Genomic DNA, 19757 nt, shown 5'->3' with positions numbered 1-19757 from the left:
TCTTATGCATGAGGCATCAGGGCTATGGTAGTGAATGAGCTAGACAAAGTTCTTTCACTCACAAAAACAAGTCTAGTGGAAACTGGAACTAGTTAAGATAGCTGTTAACCCTTGTAATAAAGATGAGAAATTTAGTCTTAACACAAATTGACGTAGCTAGTAAGTTGCAGAGCAATGGCTCCACTTAGGTCTTTTGATTTCATATTTTTGCCTTTTCCTTATTGTCTAAAACTTGTGGGTTATTTTTGTCAAGAAGGATTAGAGTAGGGAGAGCCTGGAAATAAAGGAGACCAGATAGGACTGTTACAGTAGGCAAGATAAATAGGCTATGGAAATCTGAACTAAAATGGCATCAATAAGGATGAAGAAAAGGCAGCAAAATCAGGAGAAAGGAAGAATCAGTGGGATGTGGTGACTGTCAGACTATGTCCAGTGGGGGTGGGGATGGAAAAGGAGTTGTCAGAGGTAACTTAAAAGTTTCCAGCCTGAATGACAAGAAGGATGGTATTTGCCATATACAGAAATCAGGGAAGACAGATAAGGAGGCAGATTCCATAATCGGGCAAAACTAGTCTCATGAACTAAATTACAGTCTTTTCTATTTTTAGGTTTACAAAGCATTTTTACCTTTGCTATCCTGAAAAAGGTCTTCACTACAACCCTGTCAGGTGAAGCGGGTACCTTTAGGCTGAGAAATGTGAGACAGGGCACAGGTGAATGTATTACCCAAGGACAAGAGACTACCAGTCTAGGGCCCAGAGTTCTGGATCTGGGTCTCATTGTCTCTCCCTGACAAGGCATGTTGGTCCTGACTTTTCTTAGCTTGTCCAAAACCTTTCCCAATGAGTCCCTGTGTTCTTTTAGACCAGTTTACTGCTTCAATTTGAAAACTGCATCCTTCTCAAACATTTCATTTGTCTGAATTATCTAAAGATTATTTTTTATGAAACTTATGTTTCGGAAGCTGTCAGAGGTATTTTATGGAGCTGTATTACTAGCTAGCTATAATGTGCCTTAACTAATAAAAGGTCTGTTGATTTTCTCTATTTAAAAAAAAAGGAAGCAGATTTCACTTGAGACATATTTGTTGAGTCCAGGGCACCAAGAGAAGGTCTAGGTGGTGCTTTCTAAGAGAGGATAGAGATTTAAATCCTGGACTGGCTCAACACCAGAAAATGCCCCTGGCAGTGACTAGAGTGGATTTGAAGGAGATGAGTGATAGACAGAATAGATAGTGGTTAAGAGATGGGATTCTGGCATCTGAGACTGAATCTCAGCTCTGCCATTTCCTAACTCCTTGATCATGGGCAAATTACTTAACCTCTCTAGAGCTCAGTTTCCTCACCTGTAAGGTAAGGAAGACAGCGCCTACTTCATGGGGCTGTTGTAAAAATGAAATGAGCAGATACTTATAAAGCACCAGCATGTAGTAAATGCTCAGTATATCTAAGTTGTTATGATGAAGTTGATGGCAAGAAGAGGAAAGGTTTTTGTTAAACCACAGAGATATTCAGAGAACCAGTGGTATTCTGTAAGAAAACTCATCACTTATTTTTCTAATGAAATTAAAGAAATACACAAAGGAGTTTTAAAAATATGTTAGAGGGAATTCTAGCCATTTCATGGAAGCTGAATAGAATTCAGAGCCTTCACAAAATCTGCTTTTTGCCCTTTCTACTCTACTCTTAGAGTGGTAGAGAGTGATAGCAATGAATAAAAACCATTTATTTTTGTGCACAATCAAGTATATTAGTTCTCTGAAAGATAGATATTATTCCCATTTTACAGGTAAGGACATGGAAGCTTAGCTTAAATTTTTCAGGCTTGTACAATAAATGTCAGTACCAGTATTTAATTCCTGAAATTCAGATCCTTTCCCCATACCATGAAAACATATAATGGCGTGACTGTTACTAATTTTATATATAGGTATGTTGATGTATTTAAACCTTTACAAAATTATTTACTTTGCCCCAAAATTTTATTTTATAAGGGGTCTATAAAGCACAATACCATTCGAGATTGCTATGTCAGAAATCAAATAAACTTTTGAAAGCTTTACATACAATCCAATCTGACTCCGTCTGGCCATAAATAAAAAATCATTAGTTCTGTGCTCAATATTCCAGGTGCTTCTGCAGACATGCTTCACTCACTTAAAGTCTGTATAATAACCCCATTGTAAATACAAACAACTGCAAACGTGTATATGTGAAGATTAACCTTTTCTAGACACTCCTTGTAATTTTCAAAGCCAGTGCTGGAGTTCCAGAGTGCATTAGCACTTGCATCAACATGCCAAATCCCCCCTGGGCCTCACTGCAATGCCAGCTCCAGCTCTAGCTCCAGCCCCGGCCCCAGCCCCGGCCCCAACCCCGGCCCCAACCTACTGCACCCTGACCACACCCTGCTCTTTACCTAGCAGCAGAACCTCAAAGCTGCAGGTTTAATGTCTGGCTGAATCCCAGAACTGAAGATTCCTTTGGCACTTCCAAATTTATTTCACTTTTCCTCCTCTAGTTGGTTTTAACATAAGCACCCCGTGTGAACAGGCTTTCCTCTTGCATGTATTTTAGATTGTGAGAACTAGAAAAGACCCCTATTTTATAGATGAAACAACCAAGATACAGAGAAGAAAAAGGAACTTGATCAAAGCCTAGGAAAACCAAAAGATACAAAAAGCAAAAATGCTTGGCCCAAGTTTACATAGTCACAAAATGAAGGTAAGATGTGTATTTTTTAAACAAACAAAAAAAAGAATTATAGACATCAAATTATTTGAGATTGTGTCTAACTTATTTGAGTATTGCCTAGTATTGTGCTTGGCATAGTGGGCAACTAATACTGAATTATTATGTATAAAAGTGTATGTCAGAAAAATGGTTAATTTGATTGTAGGAAATAGTTGTGCATATTAGAATGAGTCAAGGAGGAAGGAGAACTAAGGAGCTAATTGACACCCTAGGACTGAGGTGCTTACCTTCTTCGTGCTCCCCTGGTGAACCTGTTTCCTATCATAGCCCTTTACTGGTCTGAATGACAGTGGGCCAATTTCTTGTCTATATCCTGTCCTAGCTTCTCCATTCCTTGAAGACAGAGGTATTACCTTGCTCATTGTTTGTCCCAATGCCTAGTGCAGATTCCAACATTGTAGTAAACACTCAGGAAATATTTGTTTAGTAAATAAAAGAAAAGAAATAAAGTATTCCTACCCATTCATGCATCCACTGTTTTTATTTGGTTTTTGCTTTACTATTTTCCATCTCACCAGGTAGAAACTCATGCTATCCTTGTGGCTTGAGCAGAGGCAAAAGAAGGACCACAGTATATAGTACATTCACCCTCACTTATTCCTCCTGTAGATGGTTTTAACATAAGCACCCCGTGTGAACAGGCTTTCCTCTTGCATGTATTTTAGATTTGTATTTAGATTTAGATTTGTATTTTCCCTCCATGTCTCTCCCCCTACCTCCATATTTCTCCCAGACCCCTCCCCCTGCATAGTCCTGGAAGAGAACTCCAAAGTCTTAGGGGAAACCATGGAATTTCTGGAATTTAAACTCTGGTAGTCACCTATTTGGTTAAAATTTTCAGGTGTTTTTTTTAACAGCCAGTTGCCAGTCTCTCCTTTTGACATCTCCAGCAGGACAGTCTCAGAAGAGTGTGATAGACTAGGAAGGGAACTAACCTGGGAGCCAGGCATCTGGAGCAGAATTTCAGTTCTTTCAACGATTTGTTTTGTGATTTCAAGCAAGGCACATGCTTCTCTGGGTCTTAGTTTCTTCATCTGAAATATGAAGAGATTAAAGTAAGTGTTTCTTAATCTTCTTTCAGCCCTGATACTATGTGACACTATGATGAAATGACCTGTGTATAGATAATACCTGCCTTGTTGACAACAGTGTTCTGAAAACTAGAGCAAAACCACTAGGTTTCTGGTCGTACGGGCTTTATTTAAGATCATCTTCTCTCCTTTTATATGAGAATGTCTCTGTCCCAGGCAGTTTATGGGGACTTAAGCTTTTATTTACTGTAGCTGAGGCTCCTGTAAGCTGGGGCTTTGACAATATTTCACATTTATTTATCTGAGCCAGAGCTTAGGATCAGGTGGCAACTAAGTCATTTAAGGTTATTTAGATGCATTGAAAATGTTGCTTAATAATTCAGAACCAGTTTTCTCTGTTTAGAGTATTAAGATTTTTTAAATCTTTCTAATTAGCCAATTCCAACAGCAGTTTAAATAGGGAAAAATCTGTTCCTTCTGAAAGGGCACCTGATGCAAACTTACTGTCAGTCTCTATGTCTGTGCAGCAGGACTGACTGAGGCAAGGACCAGAGTCCAGAGCCAGGGGACCTACTAGGCTGACCTATTAATGGTATTACTAACAAGCCCTGCCTGCTGTTGGAATAAGGCTAGGGAGAAGGGGCCTGGGAATACAGCTCGTCTTAAATCACTTTCTTTGGATTAATGCACACTCCAGAGAGGAGTGGGGAACCCATATTCAGTCATTCAGTAGGTCAGTCCTTCAACAAACACTTGCTGAATTCACACTGTTTCCAGCAATATACGAGGCCCTGAGGACAGATAGCCAGTGAGACCTAATATTGTGCCCTCTGATTTCAACCTACCTGGAGATACAGACTCATAGACAAACCTGAGTGGCATAATAGACAAATAACTCAGTGTGAGACTGTAGCTGATCCTTTGAACTAGATCCTCCAAAAATGGGTAGCCTTTCCTGGTCAAGTGCAAGTATAGTACAGTAATGCTGGTTTAGCAAAGGACAAGGTCAACTTGCCAGTATCTACATTTCAAACGCTGATCGTAAGTCTGCCAATAGACGTTGGCAACCACCTTGTCTGAGGAACTTGAGGTGAAACAGAGGTATTACTGCAGCAAATGTGGACTGACCACAGGCAGAGCATGTATAGAATAGGCATGAGGGAGAGACCACAATAAACATATATGGTCCCTGTGTTCCAGGAACCCACTGCCCAGTGAATGGGAGAAGATGCCACTTAGGATTAACTCTGTTACAAGAAACGAACAAATGGGATTAATTTAGGCTCCATCACTTAGGCCTGGATTTGTAGATGAGGTAGCATTTGAGATGAGCCTTGAAGGACATACAAGTTTCAACAGATGGAACTAGGGAGGAGGGACAGTCCAGTAGAGGAAACAACATAAGCAAAAGTTCTAAGAGGAGAAGTACCAGACATATTTGGGGAATAACAAACTGCTGTAATTAGCTAAAGCATAAGGTCTGTGAGGGGATAGTATTTAGAGAAAGGGTATTAGGGCCAGGCCACCACCATCCTTTCAAAACATTTAGGCCCAAATGTCACGTATTTGATGTTTGTTTGTTTGTTTCAGAAGAAAATAGAGTAAACATCTATTTTACTGCCTAACTTTACAAATGTTAATAGAAGCTTGCTCTGTATTGTTCAGTGTTCAGTGTTGGACATCTCTGATTTAATCATTTATTCAGCAAGTATTTATTGAGAGCATATAATGCACCAGGTTCTTTGCTGGAAGCTGGAAATAGAGGAAACGCACACTTCCTGTGTCTAAGTTTCTCACCGTCATGCAGGAGGCATTCATGTACAGCTCAGTGGAAGACAAGCTGTGTAGATGCCCCTCGCAGGTATCTAAGTGGTGCATCAGATGCAACATCCTTATTTAACAGAAGGAAACTCAGAGGAGGAAAAGTGACTTGCCCAAGGTCACAGTAGAAGCTGTGTGCTAGAGTTAGGGGCCAGGTTTGCAGTCTCTCAAAGGGTGCTTGTTCCCTTCTCCTCTACTCTGAGCCCTGACCTTCTGTGGACATGAGAACTGAAATGACAGGAAATGGGCATGAAGAAATTCTGGCTAGGTAAAATGCATATCCCAAGCCACCTTCTAGTACTTCTTAGCATCTTCTCTACCAAATTCTCATCATAGTACTTTTCTTTAAGTCCAGGAGAGAGTCTCAGAGTTTCTGGTGTAAGTTTGGTATTGTACAGGTGCCTGCTGGACCGACCTTCAAAGAAAACACCTGTTCTGTTCATGATTCTTGCCTTCCAGTTTCATAAGCTTTGGGGCAGATGAAATGTAATATCAAAATAGCTCAGAGAGAGCCTTGGTAACATTTAAGATATTGAACGTGCTGCATCTGGTAACTAGAAAATTTAATGATCTCCTGCTGTTTTGGTAATTGGATAAGTAAATACATCAGAATAAATCACACCGGCAAGTCTTTTGTATGTCGTTAGAGACTCAACTCTTTTAACTCCTGTTCAAAGCTCCAGCTCTTGAGCGGCGTTTGCGTGCAGCGTTACGCACACACCCGCTCATGTGGCTCTGCTTGAGTACTAAAATGCATTCAAAATGCTCACTTTCCCCCTAGCCACTCTGCCTGAAGAGCACGCCAAGCATGCCACTCCAGATCCCTCTGAAGCCAGGAAGAAAAGGTTTTTTTTGAAAGCTTAAACTAAACCTAATAAGACATTCAAGCCCTTCATGATCTATCTCCAGACTTGTCTTTCCAGCCATGTCTTCCGTTATAGATGTGCTATAAGCCTTGCCAGAAACACCATCCATTTACAAATTGGGAAAATGAGGCCAAAGCAAAAGGGCACTATCCTGTTGTAATAAGGAATCATGTAGAATTTTAAGGAGAGAGGCAGAATCGGACATTTTATTCAACTCTCTCAAGTGACAGTGTGAAAGAGAGACCCAGAAGGAAAGAGGGAGATGGTTCATTAGAACCTGTTTGTTGTTGGGTGATGTCACCAGCTTGCAGATGAGAAATGCGTGTCTTCTGGAGGTTAAATAACTTGCTCAAGAGCATACAGGCAGAACTAGAATTCAAAACCCACCAGTGCTTTTTCTTACTGCCTCCCTAATTAGCACTTAAAGGCCTAGTGGTAAAACTTTCGGGCAAACAATAATTAGGGTTTTTCAGAAGGTTTTTACGCTGAGGTAACAGTTCTGAACCTGACCAGTTAACGGGTTTCTCTCCAAACACAATGTTAGCATTATAGACCGGTCTTTTATTAGAGGCATCCCAGGAACTGTTTATACAAGGACCTGGCTGCCTTCCATGATATCAGCCCTTGAAAGTGAGGCATGTCCCCCAGACCAATAATTCCAGCCTTTTACAAATCACTGCACACATTGAAAATGTTTGTGTGCCTCATTGGAGTAACCACACTAAGCTGCTCAGGGTTCGAGGCAACCCAGCCCTGAGGATCCAAGTTGCCCTAAGGGATGAGGAGGCTGGCATCCTGGCACACCACTGGGGCTAATCTGCATAGATTTCTCTCGCCACAGCATAGAATCCTCATTCATGAATTTGCCTGCACCCCCCATTTATTAAGCTTTCAGGGACAGTGAGCTTGTGAACCATTCTATAAAGTAGGACTTCTTTTATTTACTTGAAATCATGTCTTCCAGAGCCCAAGAGGGACAAATCTTGGGAACTGTCTTCCCAGAATGAAGACACATGCCTGTTTTCATTTTTTTAATGCTATTCTTCTACTCTTTTTCTGCCTTTTACATTTACTCTGCACCCTTGGATCTTCTGTTTCTAGCTAAAGAGGCTTTCCTTCCCACCCCCATGCTACCCATCTTGATAGAAGCCTCTCTGTTCTCTCTGGGCTTTTCCCTTCTAACACTGTTGTTTAATAGTGTAGTGACCAAAGCCACTGTGAAGAATACCAATGCAAGGAAAGGGTCACATCTTTCATTTGGTATTCAGGATCTGCTTGAATACCAAATGTATGCCATGTTTGAGGCCATTTTGACAGTAGTAATACTTAGAGTTGGTATCCTCATTAAAAAGACTATCTAAAGGCATAGGCTGGGAATAAAGAATCTAGAATTGGTCCTATATCTGCCATGAGTGCTAAGTAATCTATGGTAAGTTCTTTTCCCTCACTGAATTTTTCTGTCTTATCTGTTACAGAGATAACCTTTGAAAATCACCCCCAGGGATACTTGGGTGGCTCATTCGGTTAAGCATCTGCCTTTGACTCAGGTCATGATCTCAGGGTCCTGAGATTGAGCCCTGTGTTGGGCTCCCCACTTAGTGGGGGGAGTCTGCTTCTCCCTCCCCCCTCCCTCCATGTGCTTGCTCTCTCTCTCCCAAATAAACAAAAATTTAAAAAAATAAATAAATAATAAAAATCCCCTCAGTTCTAACAATCACGGGGTTTGTGATAATCGAGGAGCTAGAAATTTGTCCAAATGCCTGCCATAGTAATACACTGTTTGGGGGAGATAATATGCTTCAATTACATGAAGAGGATGGTCCTTCTAAGTGAGAAACTTAGAATAGTCCAGTGTATGACTACAATACTAATATTATCTGGTGTGGTGATTATGAACACAGACTTCCTGCCTGTGCAGTCTTAGGCAGATTATATAATCTCTCTGAGCTTCTATTTCTCATTTTGAAAGTGGAGGTAATAGCACCTCCCTCACAGTGTTGTGTAGTGCTTGTGAACCACTTAGAAGAATTAGCGCCTAGTAAGCTCCCAGAAAATGGTGAACTGTCACCATTACTATAATGTGAGAAAACAAAGAACAGATAGGGCAACCTACAAGATATAATTTTTTATCGCTTTGTCACTTTAGTCATCTCTCCCTTTGTTCCTTTATCTTTTCTTTCCTTCTCCCTTCTCATCTTAAAAAAAAAAAAGTAGGACCCTATTCTTCGCAACTGCAGGAGGCCACCCAGCCTCACCCTGTAGCATACCAGTTAGTCTACCACAGTTATGAAAAGAGGAGCATCTGTCACTGTTTTCTAGACACTCTTGCCCCCAATGCTGCTTCCTTCTTTCCTGTGATCCAAGGAGACATACTGGTCCAGAAACTATACAGGAAGCTGGGATGGAAATAAGCTATAGAGTAGTCACATAGTGGGACCCTTCCAGATTGACAGTTCCTTTTGCAGTTGCATTACCACCTATAGCAAATGTAGAGGAGAAGCTGCTAGGAGCTAAAACCGGCACTGCTGTGCTTCAGGAGGAGGAGGAGGAAGAATCCCTTACGTTTGCAAAGGACTTTATAGTTACCAATGCCTTTTCACACCCTGACCAGCATATGACCAGCAGATCAGTTCTTAAGTTCTCCCTCTGATACTTTGTGGGTATAATTGGCCTCTTCAGGGATTCCCACCTCATCAGGAGGTATTTAAAGACTATGGACAATTAGCTATTAGGACCAAGTTGACAGTAACAAAATATAGCCTGTGTTCCTCTGGGGAACAACAAAGTCCATACCACAATAGGAACTTGTTTATGATTCTTTATGATGCATTTTTTTTATGCTCAAGGGAACATTAGCTGTTCTCTGTTTAGAAGTAGGATCAGAGGTTAAGAGCAGTGAAGAGGGATGCATCAGATATAGTCTGGAAGTTCATAAACCTGGGTGTAAATTCTAGCCTTATCTTTTCTGTGTGATCCTGGGCAAATCCCTTAACCACTTTTTTTTTTTTTTTAATTTATTTACTTGACAGAGAGAGAGAGGGATTACAAGTAGGCAGAGAGGCAGGCAGAGAGAGAGGCGGAAGCAGGCTCCCACCAAGCAGAGAGCCCGACATGGGGCTTGATCCCAGGACCCTGAGATCATGACCTGAGCCGAAGGCAGAGGGCCAACCATTGAGCCACCCAGGCGCCCCCCTTAACCACTTTTGACCTTAGAGAATTCATCTATAAAATGGGAATAATAGGAATACTTATCTTATAAGATTGTTATGACAATTTAATTAGATAACATGTAGAACAACTAGTAAAGCATGTGGCACTTATAAAATGCCAAATAAATGGTAACTTTTTGGTAGTGATGACATTAATTATTATTTTTTAAACTTGGTTTTTAATATGGACTTTTTAATTCAGTGATTAACAGAATAGATTACTCCTAGCATACCAAAAATATTAGTTGTGGGAGCCTGGGTGGTGCAGTTAGTTAAGCATCCTCCTCTTGATTTCAGCTAGGTCATGATCTCAGGGCCGTGGGCTCCCCACTCAGCAGACTCAACGGGAGTCTGCTTGAGATTTTCTCTCTCTTTCCCTCTGTTCCTCACCTCCTGCTCTCATTCTCTCTCTCCCCAAAATAAATAATCATTTTTAAAAAATTAATTCTCCCATGCTCAAAGCAAATGCTAATTGTGAACAAAAGCAAAAGAAGACATATATATATATACATATATATATGTGTATATATATATATTCAGCTTTAATGTAATTTGGGAACTTATATATATATTCAGCTTTAATGTAATTTGGGAACTTACATAAGCAGCTTTTGTGCTGCCTCCTAGGATAGAAAGAGCTCAGGATTTGAAGTGAGAAGATGTGGGTTCAAATGTGAGCTCCACCAATTTCTAGTTGTATGACGATAAGTAATGTCCTTGTTTGAGCTTTGGTGTTGTCATCTGTTAAAATGAGAATAAATTAGTCCAATCTCTTAGAATAGCTCTGGGGTTTAGATAAAATATGTGAAGGTGGTGTGAGGGCTGTAGAACAATACATTGTTATGTACACATTCTTCAGAAGGAAGTTTGTGAGCACATTCATTTCATGTTCAGATAACTTGTTTAAAGAAGCATGTCTTTAAGAACAAGCTTTGTTGTGGCTTTATGGGTGGGAAATGTATTTAGAATTGAATAATGCCCTGACTAGGTGATTCTCATCTTCTAATCAAGGCTGAATAGACTTTGAGAAAAAAGAGTTGTGGCTCTTACATCAAGTTATATGAAATTATAATTGTTAAGCACTTGTTTAGTGCTGTGGGGGTATTTAGGGTTTTAAGTGTCATTTAAATAATACCCCTTCACTTAACTTGTTCAAGACTAATTGAAAGACATAAGACCAACTGAAAGACAGACAAAGGACTCAGGGGGAGTACAAATATCACATTTGTTACTGAGAAAGTTGATCAGAGATTGTGGTTTGGAATCTGCAGCTAGGGGGCTTACTGATATATTCTTTGCCCCTAATTCGACAGACTTGGCCACGAAGTCCTGGAGAAGCAGGTTTGACTCCAGAAAAGGGAAAGGAAGGGGCTGAGATGCTTCACCCACATTCACCAAACAGATAGGTCTTCATCTCACTGTGTGTGAGAGATGGGGAGAGCATCCCAGAGTCCCTCCATGTGGAAGCATGAGTATGAAATGCTTCATGGTTATAAGCTTCATCTTATTAAATCTTCACAACAACTCTGGTTAGCAAAAATGTCTCAATATTATAAATAGACAATGAACCAGAAATTAAGTAACTTATCCACAGCCATCAGAGAGTTAGGAGGTTTTAGCAATGGAATCCAACCCAAGTCTCTCTCCCTAGGTCACTGGGGAGCTCACACCACACAAATAACATCTACTGACACATAAATAAGACATTGAATCATAATAGTTACCATGTGTGGGCTCCGTGTTGGCTGTTCTAATCCCTACAACAACCCTTTCATCCAGCAGAGAAGGAAGCTGGAGTTCCAAGCATCTAACTGACATGGCCAAGAGCTCGAATTTGAACCTAAGAGTTTCTATTTCCAACGCCCAACAGCAGTCCAGTTGACCTGATTGAATCATTAACCCCCACAGTTTTAAAAATGCAAAAATTAAAGCATAGAGAAAAGAAGTGATTCATCCAAAGTTGCACCACTGGAGCCAAAACTAGAACCTATACATTCTGGGCCTTTACATCTTGACAGCATTAGATAATATACAGCCTTAGCCATCAGTACAAAGGAGTATGGAGGAGGGAGAGTTTGCTGAGAGCTGAAAGGTGAGGGAGTGCTTACAAAGGCTCGTGGTCTGTCTGTTGTAGGTTATGGGATCTACTTGTCCTTCATATCTGTGGGAGGGAAAAGGAGGAAGACGGTGTATGGGTAAGATTCTAGTGTTTGCTCTCTGTGTGAGCTACAAAAGGATTGTAAATTTTCCACCAGTGTAGCCAAAGGCTGCTCCTGGGGGTAAGGCTATGCAAGGCTCCATCCACTCACAGTGTTGCCAGCACACAGCACAGTCTAGAAAGTGGTGCTGCTCATAGCCCAGAGGGGAGCAGCCAAATTATAAAGAAAATATGAGAACAGAGCTTTTTCTCCCCTTGGAGATGCTGGAATTTTCTGAAATGCAAATTGTACTCTAAAAGCAAAAATACATTTGAGAAACCACTGGTGGTCTATTGCTTCCCAGTTCCACACACTGAACCTTAAGGATGTAATTCATGGAGTGAGAAAGAACACAATTAGGCCACTGAAGGAGGTGGGGAGTTATAATGGAAAGTGTTAGGGAACTAATCAGAAGGCTTGGGTTCTGGCTCTACCTCTACTGTTGATGCTATCACAGGTAAACACAATCTATAGATCTCTTTTCCTAATCTACTGAGTGTGGCTAATTCCCAAAGTATGATTTCCAAATACTACTGCAGGGCATTTCCCTCATAAGCTGTTAAAAATGCCTTGGGAATGTTCAGAAAAATGCAGCCGAGCATGTTTTTTAAAGACTTCATATTTTTGGAGCAGTTTTAGGCTCACAGCAGAATTGAGCAGGAAGTACAGAGAGTTCCCATATACTCCCTTACATATAGCCTCCCCCATTATCAACATTCCCTATTGACAACATCCCTCACTGGAGTGGTACATATGTTACAACTGATGAACCTACATTGACACATCATTATCACTCAGAGTTTGTAGTTTACATTCTACTGGTTTGGACAAATGTATAATGACATATAACCATCATTATAGTATCACACAAAGTATTTTTTTTAAGATTTTATTTATTTATTTGACAGAGATCACAAGTAGGCAGAGAGGCAGTCAGAGAGAGAGGAAGGGAAGCAGGCTCCCCACTGAGCAGAGAGCCTGATGCAAGGCTCGATCCCAGGACCCTGGGATCATGACCTGAGCCGAAGGCAGAGGCTTAACCCACTGAGCCACCCAGGTGCCCCCACACAAAGTATTTTTACTGCCCTAAAAATCCTCTTGTGTTCTGCCTACTCATCCCTCTCCCCATTCCAACCCCTGGACTAGTGATCTTTTTACTATCTCCATAGTTTCACCTTTCCCAGAATGTCATATAGCTGGAATCATACAATTTGTAGCCTTTTCAGATTGACTTCTTTTATTTAGCATTAAGATTCCTCCATGTCTTTTTATGGCTTAATAGCTCATTTTTTGGTGTTGGATAATATTCCACTGTGTGGATGCACCACAATTTATTTATCTGTTTACCTATTGAAAGGCATCTTGGATGCTTCCAAGTTTTGGGCAATTATGAAAAAAGATGCTATAAACACCTGTGTGCAGATTTTTGTGTGAACATAAGTTTTCAGCTCCTTTGGGTTAATACCAAGGAGTATAATTGGTGGGTTATATGGTAAGAATAGGGTTAGTTTTGTAAGAAACCACCTAACTAACTACCTTCCAAAGTACTGTGCCATTTTGCCTTCCCACCAGCAATTAATGAGAGTTCCTGTTTCTCTACGTCCTCAACCAGCATTTGGTGTTTTCGGTGTTCTAGATGTTGGCCATTCTAATAGTCATATAGTGGTATCTCATTGTTATTTAATTTGCATTTCCCTAATAGTATATGATGTGGTGGAGCATCTTTTCTTATATTTATTTGCCATTTGTAGTAGCACTTTTTTGATGAGGTATCTTTAAGGTCTTTAGCCCATTTTTTAATTGGATTGTTCATTTTTTTATTGTTGAGTTTTAGAATTCTTTGTATATTTTGGATAATCATTCTTTATCATATATGTCTTTTGCAAATATTTTTCCCCTGTCTATGGCTTGACTTCTCATTCTTTTGACAGTGTGTTTTGCAGAAGTTTTTAATTTTAATGAAGTCCAGCTTTATCAATTATTTCTTTTGTGGATTGTGCTGGTGTTATATCGAAAAAATCAAAGCCATTCCCAAGGTCATATAGGTTTTGTCCTATGTTATCTTCTAGGAATATTACAGTTTTGTGTTTTACCTTTAAGTCTGTAATCCATTTTGAGTTAATTTTTGGAGAGGGTGTAAGGTCTACATCTAGATTTTTTTTTTTTTTGCATTCTTTGTTTAATTGTTCCAGCACCATTTGTTGAACCTAGCATTTTTTTTCTGAAGGTGAAAATATTAGATCCATACTTAACCTTTATTCAATTTTAAAATAAAAGCATTATTTCAGCAAAATTAAGTAAAATAACAGGGACTGATAATAATATCTATGCTATTAGACTGTATATAAATATGTTGTAAACTATAAGTACTATGCATATATTGCTGCTACTGTTGTTTTTAGTATCACTCAGCTCCTGCTCTCAGATAGCCCCCAGTCTAGTAGCAGTAGTATATTTATGCTCAGGCTTCTTTTAATCAAGTGAGAGGCAGAATGGTGTGGCTAGAAAGAACCCCAAAATGGAAGCTAAAAACTCTGAGGTAGAGTACTACATCTGCCTCTTAACTGTATTACCTGGGCCAAGTCATTTGATGTCTGTGAGCCTCAGGAGAGCAGCCTATGAAATGAAGGCTTTGAACTTTTGGCATTTAGGAACCTTCTCACCCTAACATTCTAGTACTCTATTTGGTATGGCCTAGGATGAGATTCTGTCACACTGATTCACATTTTTCTCAGCAGCAATGTTAGATTTTTTTTTAAAAAAGGGATTGAAGCCCAAAGAAGTAATAGAAATAAGATGTATATGAAAGTTCAAACTGCTGAGAAAATTGATTTCGGAAAGAATAGCTCTATTTGCCCCATTTTTGATAACATAAACAAGTTTCACAAAACCAAACTGCTAAGGTATTAATTTAATAAAAAAAAAATACATCATTCAGGTTCCCTAAGTATAATGAATAAAATGTCAAGGTGATTGACCTTCCTTTTCTAACATAGACAGAGTCTCTTATCTGAGAATGCTCCTCCTCTCCCAAGGAGTCCCAAAGGGTGGGTTTCTCTGTTGATTTAGAGAGTCAATAATTCAGTAAAGTCCCAGGTAAATGGCAGAACACAAGCTGAGATTGGGTTTTTGTATTCGTATTTTATAAACATTTCAGGATTTTTTTTTCCTGACCCTTGATCTTTTGCCATTCTTAAAATGAAGATCTTATATCTTAGAATCTTGGTTAGAAACAACCTCAGGGTCATCTCTCCCAACTTTTTTCTCTGAGTGGATCTATTCTTAGCCACGCCCCTGGCTGAATATTCTAGCAGTTCAACATATAGATTCCAAAACTAGATTCACACCTTCGCTCTGTCCTGAATAGCTTTGAGACCTTGGGCAAGTTACTTAATGTGTTCCATGGATCAGTTTTCTCATCTGTAAAATGGGAATAATAACGGTATCTACCTCAGAAGGTTATTATGCAGATTAAATTATTTTATAAATATAAAGTGCTTGGCATATGCCCAGTACAAAATAAATGCCAAATGTATGTTAGCCATTACTGTTATCATCATGATCTTATCAAATATGCCCTTATTTGAATGCTTCTAGGGACAAGAGAGAATGTACTCACTGTCCCCACCCATCCCTCCTTCTCCATTGCCACAAGGCAGCCCACTGACATATTAGCCAGAAGCAATTCTGTTTAGCTTGAGCTCTGGAGTCAGACTTGAGTGTGAGATCTTATTCTGTCTGCACCTTGATATGATAACCCATAGTATCTATCTTCAACTGTAAAATGGCAGTAATCATACCTACTTCATTTGGCTTTTTTGAGGACTAGACTACTATATATAAAGTACTTAGCATGGTTCTAGCTACACGGTAGGTACTCAGTAAATGATAGTTGCTGCTATGATAATGGTTAGGAAGAACAAGAAGGAAACAGAACAGAAGGAGGAAGAAGAAAGTAGCACAGCGGCATACCAGCAGCTTTGAGTTCTTTCTGGTAAGCTGAATTCTGTGTCCCTGTGATTTTACCTCCCTAGTCCCAGCCCTGCCAGCTGGTACTGCACGTAACACGTCTGATCTGCTTGGCAGCCCTTCAGATACCCCTTTCCCTGTAGTGGCAGCCACCACTACCACTTCTCAGTTCCCCCTTGAATGGGACCCAGAGCACTGCAGGATGGTTCCACAGCATGGCCACCTTTCTTGCAGGGGAGAACTTCATCCCCCTAGGTTCCCCTACAGCCTTTTTGTCCATGCCAGGCAAAAAAGAATGGAAGCAGAGATTGTTCTTGTTCAATTTGAAATTTCTGTCTAAAACGACCTCCAAAGAATTGCTTCTGATCTGAGGTACCTGAAGGAACAGGCCCCAAACAGCCATGTTTGCTGCTGAAGTAGTTGAGCACAGCTTCATGGAAACCCAAGGGCATCTCTAGTTACAGCATTACCCTAGCAGGGCAGCAGGGCAGAAATAAGAAAGGCAGCCTGCTGCAGCCCTTTGCTCCAGGAGGCTTCGGGAAGTGAGCCCAGGACCCCTCTCCAAGGCAATATTCTAGTCAGTAATAGCTACCACTGACTGAGCATGTTCTGGCTTGGACACTGTACCCAAAGCTTTATCAACACTCCATTTAACTGTTACACCAACCTATGAAAGTTAAACTGATTTATTCTTATCATAGAGATGAAAAAACTTATGCTCTCTGGTTGTGGAACTTCAAGGTCTATAGGTACTAAAGTGAAACAGGGATTTGAATTTAAATTTGCTTCAGTCTTTTTAAACATTATACTGTATAGCTATCCCCCTTACTAACCACATGGCCTTAAAACAAATGGCAGCCACTTTGAGCCTCAATTTTGCCATCTCTACCTTGCATGGTTGTTACAGGAATTAAATGAAATAACATGAAGTCCCTGGCATGTAATAGGTGTTCAAGAAACTTCAGTGTCCTCCTTTTCAGGTCCCAGCTATCTCACCCAAAGCGACAGAGAAAAATCACTTAACTTGCCTGGGACACAGTTTTCTGAACCTCCAACCTGGTGTGTTGACAGCTTAGGCAGGGTTCGGTTTAGGCCTGAGGCTCCAGCCTCCCAGCCTGTTTTTCTCTGTAGCATTTCTGCTGGTATGCATAGGCTCTGGCACTACAGTGATGATGGTTTCTCTCTACAAACATCATATTTACAAACCACAAATAACAAAGTACAAGATGCCGGAAGAGCTCTGGCATGTTAATTAAGAACAATAGCGGAAGCAGCTGGGCAGAAAATACCAACGAGTATGAAGCAGAGGCTCAGTTGACTAGAGACAGCGTAATATTGTATGTTAATTGGGGAAGTGGGTAAACATTTGCCAGCAGCTTGCCCCTCCGGTGCATTGGAAGACAGACAGCAGGCTGGGCCTTCCCCACTGCCTTGCCTGCCCATCTGCCCAGAACCCAAGAGATACCAGTAGAGCTGCTTAGCTCTGAGTTCCTTATAGGCAGAGAGGATTCTTGAGGTTGATGTGTCTCCTTAATGACCCTCCTGGGCATACCAGGTTTCCATCTGGATACAGTCAAAGATAGTGTTCCTCCTTCAGCTCTCCAGCCTGGTTGACACTAGGCCTCCCACGACCCTCATCCCCCTTGACTAGGAGAAGACAGTGGAGCCATCTCATTAGGTGTGGTTTGGGATGAGCAGAGGACAAGATCTCCAGCCTCAGATGCTGTATTCTCTGAGGACCACAGGCCCAGGGCCTCTATATCTCACATAGCGGACTTCCCAGCCTCCCATCACATACAATCAGACCTGTCCCTTTATCTGTATGTCTGTCCATCCTTAGTTATTCACATACACGGTAGCCATCATTAAACATGTGCTCTGTGCTGAACACTATGTATTTTTTTCTCATTTAATCTTCACATCGGTCCTGCATGGTTGATATTAACTCCAAAGCCACAAAGCTAATAGCCAACACAGCTGTGATTTAAACAGGAATCTTTCCGGTTCCAAAGCCCACTGTCACTTCCACTAAACTAGTATATCTCAACTTTTTAAAATTCATACTCCCTTCTGATAAATATGAAGACTCTGTTTCTTTCTCTCTCTCTCTCTCACTCTCAGATTCATAAATCCTCCATCCCTGCCCCTGGCCTAGGAGGTCATAAAGCTACTTCAGGATTCCTACGTGACTAGCATTTCCCAACTGAGTCAAGATTTTGCCTAGCTTTACTCTCTACAAAGAGTTCATATGATTAAATAATGATTTTTTAATTTCCAAAATTTAAAGTCTTCTTATGGCATTGACTCATTTTTTCAAACTAAATATCCCCCTACCCAACCAACAAGGAGACTGTGATACACCTTCCCAGGGAGACTCTCCTCAGTGGAGGGTATCCATCTTTGAGCATGGTAGAGTACACATTGTCCAGTTTACTACAGGAAAGCTTAGCCAGATCAGCCCCAAAGACTTAGCTCTTTTCTGACCAAGCAGAAAAGTCCCTCCATGCTGTCAGGAGTTAACCAAGCGGAGATCCCCAAGAATGCTAATCAGTTGTTTAGCCAGTACCCTTTCCTAAAGTGTACCAGTTCTGTGGGCCAAGCTGTGCTGTGCAGGAGGCACAGACCTCCCACCTTCCAGGAAGAGGTCCAGTCTCCTGAAGCTGCGCCTGCCTGTGGTCACATGCTAGTTCTTCCACTAAGCTATGAGACGTGACCTCCCTAAGCTCTGGTTTCCTCAGTTCTAAGATGGAAGTAGCACCACCTGTGTCACAGGTTTATTGTGAGCATCAAATAATAAATTTGGAAATGCTCAGGCCACTGCATAGCAGGCTGAGAATCAGTATGCACAGGTAGGACCTGAAAGCCATGTGGAAAAGAGAGCGCTTCTTCCAATCTTTTAAATATGTTTTCTTTCTTTTTAGGTAACCCAGCTCGACCCAAATAAATCATTATTGGAGGTAAAGCTGTTCCCTCAAGAAACCCTTTTCCTTGAAGCGAAAGAGTAAACGTGGCCCAGCAGTGGAACCAGCCATTCCTTGACAAGTCAGAGGCCGGCGTCAAGAGAAGGGCTCCTTGCCAACCCACCTACACGCTCGTCTCACTCAACTCAATGTCACACTTCTGCCTCTTGCAAGATTGCTGGAAAAAAAGTAATAATAAACATAGCTACTTAAAATTTCCCATCCACGAGTGTATGTTCCCAACCCTCATAGAGAATTACAACTCTGCAGCTCTCCTATACCCCGTCCACCTCACCCTTGTTCAATGACTAATGCACTGTTCAAGTGTGAGTGTCCACGAAGTAGAATTTTTACCTCTCCAGTGCCCTTCGTTTCCCCACAATGTCTAGGACAGTTCTGTCTGCCCTGTGACACCAGGATGCTATGTATTTGATATGTCTCATTGAGCCAGGGCTCATGCACCTCTGCCTTTTTATTTTCACGACTGGATTTCTACTTTGTCACCTAATTTTAAAAGGCATGGGGAAAAAAGTCAAATGGGACTTCTCAGCATGGAGATTAAACATTGTTGTAGGAAAAAAAGCATATCATTTTTGTTGGTACTTTCTGACTTCTTTACTGAAATTTAAGGTTGTGTTTGAGGAATGCATTTGACATATATGCAAGATATTTATTTATTGCAGCTGCCTTGGGTCTCCAGGTTCCACGTAGGAGTTATCTGCTGTTCCAGTGAAGCATGGAAAACTGTTGAAGCACATTATATGAATGCTGAGATAGTGTGAAAAGGACCAGTACCAGGACTTTGGTATCTAGTCCAGCTGCAAGAAGCTGCTGTTAGGTTTGCATTTGGGTAGTTAGAACCTCATGGATACCAGCTCCCAGATTGCTGGTCCACCAGCATACACCGAACATAATTCTCTCCTGCTTTTCTCTCCCTCTGCTCCATCTTG

At 40.9% G+C, this 19757-nt stretch overlaps 1 protein-coding gene across 1 annotated transcript in view; it reads left to right on the top strand.

The window, feature by feature from the left end:
* Positions 1-19392, top strand: part of FAF1 (Fas associated factor 1) — a 480711-nt gene extending 461319 nt beyond the window's left edge. The window contains exon 19 of the mRNA XM_045064498.1: positions 18769-19392. Coding sequence (XP_044920433.1) covers positions 18769-18852 — 84 coding nt within the window. The 3' untranslated portion in view covers positions 18853-19392. The remainder of the gene's footprint in view (positions 1-18768) is intronic.
* Positions 19393-19757: the final 365 nt, after the last annotated feature.

This window comes from Mustela putorius, unplaced genomic scaffold (assembly GCF_011764305.1).
Source record: "Mustela putorius furo isolate JIRA1106 unplaced genomic scaffold, ASM1176430v1.1 tig00003853_pilon_pilon_pilon, whole genome shotgun sequence".
Classification (NCBI taxonomy): Eukaryota; Metazoa; Chordata; class Mammalia; order Carnivora; family Mustelidae; genus Mustela; species Mustela putorius.
Note: the sequence above shows the minus strand (reverse complement) of the source record. Positions and strands in the feature narration are given on the sequence as shown.